This window comes from Montipora foliosa, chromosome 13, assembly GCF_036669935.1.
Source record: "Montipora foliosa isolate CH-2021 chromosome 13, ASM3666993v2, whole genome shotgun sequence".
NCBI classification, from domain to species: Eukaryota; Metazoa; Cnidaria; class Anthozoa; order Scleractinia; family Acroporidae; genus Montipora; species Montipora foliosa.
Window position 1 is genome coordinate 14,106,489 of NC_090881.1, and position 10,000 is coordinate 14,116,488.

General features: G+C 39.5%; 1 protein-coding gene across 1 annotated transcript in view; it reads left to right on the forward strand.

The window, feature by feature from the left end:
• LOC137983345 (fibroblast growth factor receptor 4-like) overlaps positions 1-10,000 on the forward strand; it is a 47,310-nt gene that overhangs the window by 7,042 nt on the left and 30,268 nt on the right. The window contains exons 6-7 of the mRNA XM_068830547.1: positions 2,602-2,685; positions 3,600-3,875. Of these exons, the coding sequence (XP_068686648.1) occupies positions 2,602-2,685; positions 3,600-3,875 (360 nt within the window). The remainder of the gene's footprint in view (positions 1-2,601; positions 2,686-3,599; positions 3,876-10,000) is intronic.

Genomic DNA, 10,000 nt, shown 5'->3' on the forward strand with positions numbered 1-10,000 from the left:
TAATTTGAAGAATTCCTCACTGGCATTCCAGTTCCATAGTGTATGTAGAAAACGACTTCGAAATTCGAAACATCGAGAAAATATCGCGAGGAGATCTGACTCAACATACAATTAGTATTACTCGGTTACCCCATATATGACGAAATCATGATCCATTTTTAATTTTAACTGGATTCGATGTTGACAGGCTAAGAAAATACGGTATTAAAGTCAGCTGAGCAACGACTTTGTGGGAAATAAGTGTAATGCTGGAGAAAAAAAAGACAAAAAAGAAAAAAAAAAAACTTACTATCAAGTTGAGGTTGTTTTTCATAGTTTACAGGGAGGCCTTTTGCCTACACAGTGGCATTCCTCCTTCAACATACCTAATCGACCACTCCCCGCAGTGGTCCGGGTCTTGAAACCCGGGATCTCCGGATTTCAAGGCGAGCGCCCTAACGACTGGGCTTCATGCACTACTTTCTGAACATAGTTACAAGTAAAACTTGTAAATAATGCTTCAAGTCGACATATTTTTGTTATCAAAACAAAACGACATCATCACTGTCAAATTTCATTGTGATAATCCTTACCCAAACCTGGAATTGGTTGTTAGATTAATTCAAGACAAATAAAGGGGATTGTTCATCACTTGGGTTGGAAATGCCAAGGAAGGTCTCTATGTTTCTTCAATTCGTTCAGCCTTTCACTTTCTTTAGCGCTGTAGTTTCGAGAAAATGACCAATTTACTTTCCAAAGCTTAACCCTAATGCCATAGCTCATTTTTTTAATCCATAAAAAAAATAAATAAATGAAGAAAATAAAAAAAAAAACGAACAATAAAGAAGATAAAATCCCACGTTTCGGACTAGTCATGACCTCGGTACTCAGGAAATAATCATATCAGATAATGCAAATTACTGCATTTAAAGCGATTTTTGGCGCGAAGATTATTAACAAAGGTGTGAAGATTATAAAAATACTTTCGCACGGATGAAGTCGAATTGCACCTTGAGATTTGGCTGTAAAGCTCTTATTCTCGAAATATCACAATGAAAGTGGTGGAAGGCAACAATGTAAACACGTCTAGCCTTTGGCGGAACGCCAGTTGTTGTTTGGTTGAAAGACGACATTCCCGTACAAACAGTGCGTGACGTGGTCCTTGTCATTGAAAGTGTGAACAGATCTCAGTGAGGCAATTACGCATGTGTTTCAGTGAGTCATAACGAGAACAAGACTTCCGCGATCCCTACGGTCAATGTGTTGTGTGAGTACTTCTTCAAGTCAATCTTTAAAACACGTCAAAAGATAGGAATGCGCAAAAAAATCTTTGCATCTCACGTACTTAATTTTGCAAGTTTTATCGGTATAATTTGATGAATTCCTCACTGGCTACCTGTTTCATGGTGAATCGAAGTTTGAAACTTCGAGAAAATATCATTTGACGCACAAATAGCATTAATCAGTCATTCTATCTATGACGAAATCAAGATCCATTTTAATCTTGACTAGATTCAGTGATGGTGATCTAAGAAAATACGGCATGACAATCAGCTGAACAACGATTTTGTGGGAAATAAGTGTAACGCTCGAGAGAAAAAAACGAAATATAGTATCAAGTTGAGGTTGTTTTCCATAATTCTTAACGAGGCTTTTTGCCTGCGTGGTGGTTTTCTTCCTTCAACATACCTATCGACCACTCCCCACAGGGGCTTTTCAGCAGCGTTTCACTGGCAATGAAAACGAAATCAATGAAACAACAGAAACAGAACAAGAACGTTTTGAGAGATGATCCAAGTTTGCCGGAGGCAAACAAGTTGGCTATTTTCAAGTGCAGCCCAGAAGTTGGTTAAATATAAAATTCAACCAGTTGTCCGGGTCTTGAACTTGGGATCTCCGGATCTCAAGACAAGCACCCTAACCACTGGGCCACATAAACTACCTCCTCATCATAGTTGCCAATAAAACGCGCAATTTACGATTTACCTTGACTTAGGTTTTTTTCATCAAAATGAAACGACGTGATCAGCGTCAAATTTCATCGTGGCAATTCTTACCCAAACCTACAATTGGTTGAAACATAAATTCAACGCAAATTAAGGTGACTCAGTTCCTCAACTGGGTTGGAGATGCCAAGGACGGTCTCTGTGTTTCTTGAATTCATTCAGCCTTTCATTTTCTTTAGCCTTTTAGTTTCGAGAATAGGACAGTTTACTTTCCAAAGCATTTAACACTGATGCTTCGGTTCATGGTTCTTTGCAATTCATTAACAAATAATAATGAAAAGAATGAACTATCAAAACAAGGAAACGATGCCTTCAGTCTTTGATTGTTAGATCAGTCTCGTTCAGTGCTTTCAATTGTTGAAAGATCCCAATGGAATACCCAATAAAATACCTATACTATTTTTTTTTTTTAATAAGAATATTGTCTGTCCTGCCCAGGTTAAATATTTTTATTTGTCTGCCGATTTTAAGCTAAGGATGCACTTGTGCATATTCTTAGATTTTAGCGTATGACGTTTCGAGTTTAGAATGTATTTGGGATATCAATTACAATAGTTTTGAGTCTAGATCTGTATCGTGTTACATTGCGCACATGCTCCGTCGCTTTTCGTTGCAGCCAGCGAGGTCATGATGTCGTCGTGTCTCACGGCACTTGGCCAATTTGGCTTTAAAAGAAACAATCCTTTACTCTTTGGAAAAAGTAAGAATTTTATACTGTTTAGTTAAAAACATTGAATTGTATTGTATTTACAAATTTGCACCACACAAAATTATATCCATTTCCAATCTCGAGCTCTGGTTTATTATTAAAATAATCTTAAAATTCCGCAAATTTCAGCCTCGATATTCTCATAAATTAGATTATTATAAACTGAAACTGAAAAGAGTGTAATCCCAAAAATGCCACTTGGCGAAATGTTGGTTTCTTTGCTTTCTTTAAAGACCTTTCATGGTAGAAAAAAAATCCTTGGGCCTAAGTGAGGGGAATCAAAATTTTCGTAGCTGTGGCTCTTTATCTATAGTTTCTCTGTCCTTTTTTTTTTTTTTTCAAGAATTTAATTAGATTCCATTCTTAATTTCGAGCGGAAGAGTTATCTTTTTTTTCAATTTCCACTTACTCAAAATGACGAGGCCGAATTGAGAGTTGGCCATAACAGCGAAATTTAAGCGTTTGCGAAAGAGATCGATAGTTGTAATAGTATGAACTTTATTTAAGACTTTTCTAGTATGAACTTCATTTAAGACTTCTATATATCGCTAGGGAACTACAGTGTGTGATTGGGGAAACTGAACATAGAAATCACATCAATTTAATTCAAATTGATTATTTTTTAAGAAGAAGGGAAACTGACCAGAGTACTGGGGGAAAAATCTCTCGAAGGTAAGTAGAGAACAAACAAACTCGACCCACTACGATGCCAAGTCGGGAAATCGAATGCGGGCCACATTGGTGGGAGGTGAGGCGCGTGTTCTCTCCACTGAGCCAACGCTACCTCCTAAGTTTAGCAAGTAAGAATTTCGCCTGATCATTAATTCTCCACCCAAATTAAGTTTCGGTATTAAACCATCATTATTTAACAAAGAGTAAATAACGTTGAATGTCATCTTTTCCAGATGCACCCAGCATACTTGCGTCACCCAAGACTGTCTCCTTAACTGTGAATAAGGGAACGAAAATAAGACTTAGGTGTGAGGCAGATGGAAATCCTAAACCACAGTTTGTTTGGCACAAGAACTCCGACATTATCAGCTCTGGTTTTATTAATTCAGGGAATTCGAGTATTTTGACTCTGCATCATGCAGGTGAAGAAGAATTTGCTCGCTTTGCGTGCACTGCGAAGAACAGAATAGGATGGGACGCATTGACATTCAACGTGCACCGCGAAAAAGGTAAGTCAAAAAAGTTCACTGACAACACTAGAACAGACTGTAATCCCTAAAGTTACTTCTAGTTTTGGGCCTTACTATATGGAATATTATTTTTCAGTAAAAACCATGCACAAGTGAATTGCCCTTTCATGCACGTCGTTAACCATATTTCATCAAACGACCAAAAATTCCTTCTTTTGGGCTCACCGTACGAGATGAGCCTATCTCAGGTGAGATGTTACACTAACCAATTCATGGCCAGCCAAGAGGTTTTAAACCCTGCAGAGACGCCCAGCTACCCGCCAAGAACCTTACTGTCTGCCATATGTGTTACAACAAACATGGAAAGAACACTCCTGGAACACCAGTCCAAATTTATTGTCGGCTAAGTTCAATCAACACATTTATTCCTAATTAGAGATAATAATAATAATAATAATAATAATAATAATAATAATAATAATAATAATAATAATAATGCCATCTCTCACCTATGTGATGATACGTATGTCTGCTTCAGATATGAGTAACGGTGTAAATGGAAGTGGAATCTTTGACGAAGGTGCCTCGCCCGGCAGGGTTGCTGGGGGACAGCAGCCAGCACCCGGTCGTTATCCTGCAACTGCTGCTTAAGAGAATGGACCGAGAAAGGGAAGGAGGAAATGGTGAGTCGAGGAGAACAGGGCGTTGATGGAATGCTATTTTAAGAGCATCTCGGAGAAAAGAGGGTACCGCCAGAGAATGCTTAGGTTGTGGGATGAGAAAGGAATGGTAAAAGTGCCCTAACAGAGGCTTGCAGAACAGGCCCGTACTATCTTGAAAAGTAAATGGTTCACAACTGTTGAGTTAGAAGAGATCAAGAGGAACAAGCATTGTGTGTGACAGCTGTTGTAGAGGAAGCTAACACTGGTAACGAGCATAAATTACCTGTCAAGCATGCAAAGGAGATGGACTCACAGACTGCGGAAGAAGCCAAGGTACGGGCTGAACTGTGTGATGAAGCACCTCTGCAAATTCCTGAAGACCAACGGGTGATTTGGAAAAGACTGAATGAAATTAGACTGAGTCAAGACCAAGACAAACTACCAGCTTTGAAGGGAATTGCAAAGCGAATGATAAGAAAGGACCTCCAGGTTGTAGAAGAAGTAGCTGCCCAAATACAAAGTAAAGACATCTCAGACACCAACAGGTTACTGTATGCCACTGCTGTAGCAGTGACTGAAAGACTGGGTATCAAACCTGGAAAGAAGAAAGCAACCAAAGAACCGTGGTGGAAAAGACGGCTACAAGGACAGGTTGATCAGCTGCGAAAAGACCTCAGCCGACTAGAGCAAGTCTGTAGAAATGAGTGCAATAGGCCAAGAATCAGGAATCAGTTGTGGAGAAAGTACAAAATAGAAATCAAGGGGGTTGCAGTTGTAATTGAACAACTGAAATTGCGTATCAGCGCAAAAGCTCATAAAATCAAACGATACAATGATCGAATTTTGCAATACCAGCAGAACCGGTTATTTGAGGTTAACCAGAGGCAGTTTTACAAAGAACTTGATGACCCACAGGGAAGTGACCAACCGACCCCTGATGCTAATGAGGCCAGAGAGTTTTGGAGTAATATTTGGGACCGGAAAGTGGAACACAGAAGAGATGCTGGTTGGTTTAATGACCTAAAGGGAAAGACCCAGGTAAAAAAAAAACAAAATGATCTGATCATTGATATTGAAAAGCTACGAGCAATTGTAAGGAAGATCCCAAACTGGAAGGCTCCCGGCCCGGATAATGTACAAGGATTTTGGTTGAAGAGCATGAAGAAACTACATGAACGGATGGCGTTGCAGCTGCAAGAAATGCCTTGATGGCAGGGGCATTCCCGAATGGATGTCAAAGGGACGAACTGTTCTGCTGATCAAAGACAAGGCGAAAGGGAATGCTGTGGGAAACTACAGGCCAATAACATGGAAAGTACTCACAGGGATCATAGCAGAGGATTTGTACCAACATCTCCACCAGAGCTCATTGTTACCAGATGAGCAGAAAGGTTGCCGAAAGAAAAGCAGAGGAACAAAGGACCAACTGGTTATAGATAGAGCAATACAGTAACTTCGTGACTGCGAGCAGAGGAAAACCAACTTAGCAATGACTTGGATCGATTATAAGAAGGCTTATGATTCTGTCCCACATTCCTGGATATTGGAAACACTTGATCTCGTAGGGGCTGCAGATAACATCAAACGGCTAATGAGGGAAAGCATGGAGTCCTGGAAAACACAACTAACGGCATGTGGTAAGGACCTTGGTGAAGTGTTCATCAGGAGAGGAATATTCCAGGGGGATTCCTTATTCCCTTTGTTATTTGTGATTGCAATGCTATCTCTCAGCAGTGTACTAAAAGAATCAGCAGCAGGCTACCAACTCAGTAGGAAAGAGGGCAAGATAACCCATCCACTGATTATGGACGACTTGAAATTATATGGAAGAAATGAGAACGAAATAAACTCACTTATACATACTGTCCAGGCGTTCAGCAGTGACATTGGTATGGATTTTGGAATCGAGAAGTGCGCAATTATGGTAATGAAAAGAGGCAAGCTGGATAAGTCAGAGGGTATAAGAATGCCTTATGGAATAATTATCCGAAGTATTGGAGATGATGTTGAAGGTTATAAATATCTGGGGATGTTGCAGGCCGATGACATTATGCATGACGAAGTGAAGAGAAGTATGAAGAAGGAGTATTTTAGGAGAGTGAAGAAAACTTTGTCCTCAAAGCTAAATGCTGGTAATGTTATAATGGCTATTAACAGCTGGGCTGTATCTCTACTACGGTACAGTGGGGGGATTGTAAACTGGACAAAGAGTGAGCTTGCTGAATTGGATCATAAGACCCGGAAACTATTAACCATCCATGCCGCTCCTCATCCCAGGTCCAACGTAAGGAGTCTGTACTTACCAAGAAGAGAAGGAGGGCGTGGAGTAATTAGTGTTGAAGACGCCTTCAATACTGAAGAAAGAAATATTAATATCTGCATAAGCCAGAGCCAGGAACGTTTGTTGAAAGCTGCATGGGAGAGGAAGAATGTCGATGAAATAAAAACACCAAAGGAGTATAAGGAAAGGATAAAGAGGAAAAGAACTGAGGGCTGGTCTGGAAAGCAGCTGCATGGGCATTTCAAGAGAGATACAGAGGACCTATCTTGTGCTTCCTAAAATTGGATAAGAACTAGTGAACTGAAGAAGGAGACAGAAGGGCCTTTTTTTACCGCGCAAGACCAGACACTAAGAACAAACGTCGTAAAAGCCAGAATCGAAAACCAAAATGTATCATCCAAATGCAGAATGTGTGGAAGTCACGATGAAACTGTGCAGCATATTTTGTGTAGTTGCCCCAAGCTTGCGCAGATAGAATAAAAAAAATATGAAAAGAGACATGATGTTGTTGGGCGGGTCATACATCGGGAGTTGTGCAAGGAATATGGAGTTGAGTGCAGTGACAAATGATATGAGCATTCACCGAAAAGCATAGAAGAGAATGAGGAAGTAAGACTATTATGGGACTTTACCATCCAAACAGACCTTGAAATCCATCACAGGAGGCCAGACCTTGTAATTCAGAAAAAAGAAGGCAAAGGAAAGAATCATTGTGGACATAGCTGTTCCCAGAGATAGCAACGTCTTGCAAAAAGAAACTGAAAAGTATGAAAAGTACCAAGACCTGGCAAGAGAGACCAGGGAATCAAGGACAAGAGTGTTGCCAGTGGTAGTAGGTGTATTGGGTTTAGTGTCAAAGAAGCTGGCTGGCCACTTGGAGCAACTAGGAATTAAGGACCGAAAAAGAACGATGCAAAAGTCGGCTTTCCTCGGATCGGCATATATCCTCAGGAAAGTGCTGGAAGTCTGAGGTCTCGGGATATTTTCTCCAGGAAAAAACCCTGTGCTCAATTCTACATAACAATAATAATAATAATAATAATAATAATAATAATAATAATAATAATAATAATAATAATAATAAGCTAGTCTTTGAGCTCCGCAGAATTACCCCCTAAAACGCTCTTGTAATGCGTTTTCTGGAACTGCCTCTCATCTTCATTGTAGTTAACATTACCTACAATCTACGACCCACTCAAAGTGTTTCAAGAAACGAAATTCGTTACAAAATGAGTGAGGACAGAATCCACCATGGTAGGACAAGATGGACGGAGCAAATGTGCATGGATTTATTAACTTCTAAAGATGAAGCTAAACAGCTATATACATCAGAAGAATGCCCTACTAATGAAAAAGGACGAAAAGTTGGAACCATAAATTTAACTCTAAAGTTTTGGAAGGAGAAAGGATATGGAAACCTAGGAAAGACAGCACAAAATCTGAGGGATAAATTGACGCATTTAGAAAGAACTTGCGAGGTGAACGCATTACGCATAACAAATGAGCTTCAAGAACAAAGAGAAACTACTGAACAAAAACCAAACAATAGAAAGCTAGCAGATGAAGAGCAAATGTGTCAATCAAACGAGCAACAACAAAGAATCGACTAGACAATCGAAGATCTTAATTGGATATCACAAATAACGCAGATGGCGAAGTGCACTTATGATGAAATTGTACCAGACACTGGAAATATGGATAAGCGAGACGTAAACACCTTCTTTAAAAATACCGCCTTCATCAAGAAAATAGATATAGATCGTATTCAATATGTTGCTAAAACGCTTATCACAGCAAAGCCATCAATCGACTCGCTACAATACCTATGGGAATACAATTGCACCATCTATTCCGTTGTTAAAGCATGGAAATTAACCAACGCTAAAAAAAGGAACGAAGATAAACAACAGAAGTTTGACGGAAAACCTCGATGGATGATTCGTATAGAAGGAAAAACGAACACTCTGCGAAAGCAAGTCTCTCAGATATCTGAGGAGCTGAAGAGAGTACGCGAGAACCGTCATCTAACGCCGAAAATGAAGAAAAACAGATCCTGGGTGATAACAGAAATTAAAGGAAGAATTACCATCGCAAGCTTGACAATCCTAAAGGAAAGGAAAATCAACACCATTCGCGCCCTTAAAAGACAGAAAGAAAAAAGAAAGATTGCCCACAAACGATTCAAGATCAATCAGTGGTTCGATGTAGCCGAGGGTTCGTTTTATAGCCACCTAAATAACATCATAAAATCAACGGAACTGAACAAACATCCGCAGTTCATAAATAAAGAAAAGATGCCTTCAGCTAACCAAGAATCCACAAGTAAAGCAACAAGAGGGGATTTTGAGGAATTCTGGAGACCTATATGGGAGAACGCAAGTGAAGTACCTATCCAAGCAGAGTGGATAAAATATGTTGAATCAGCTGTAAAACAATACATACGACAACCAAGTGAGTCTATAAGAATAACTGAAAAGGTGGTCACCGAAAGCATTAAAAACAAAAGAAATTGTTCTTCACTTGGTAAAGATAAAATTACCAACTTTTGGATAAAGAAGATGAAAAACTTCCATCAAGACATCGCAATAGCGCTGTACAAAATAGTCACAGACAAACAAGAGGTACCGATTTGGCTTACAACGGGAAGAAGTGTCATGGTCCCAAAAAAGTTAACCCATCAGCTTCTGACTATCGACCAATAACTTGTTTAAACAGTCTATACAAGCTGATAACCTCAGTTATTGACCACCTTTTAGAAATACATGAAGATAGGAACAACTTAATGCAAATTGACCAAAGAGGAGGAAAAGCTAAGTCTATGGGCTGCGTTGATAACCTCATAATTGATAAGATGATACTAGAAGATGCCCACTTCAATAAAAAAGAATCTGTCTTGTAGTTGGATCGATGTCAAGAAGGCATTCGATTCTGTTTCTCACGAATGGATTACCAAAGCACTCGAGATACATGGAGTTAACGCAGATCTCATCCACCTCATCAAAACTATTATGAAGACATGGAGCATCAACCTCCAAGTAACTACCAACAAAGGCAAGGAGATCATTGGTCCGATTAAAATAAAGAGAGGAATTCTGCAAGGGGATTCTTTTTGTGTGCGACTATTTACATTAACACTTAATCCTATTGCATGGTACACGACAGAATGGTACGCCCTGTTTACCATGCTTTACTGGAAAGATACAAATTTGAAAAATATTGAG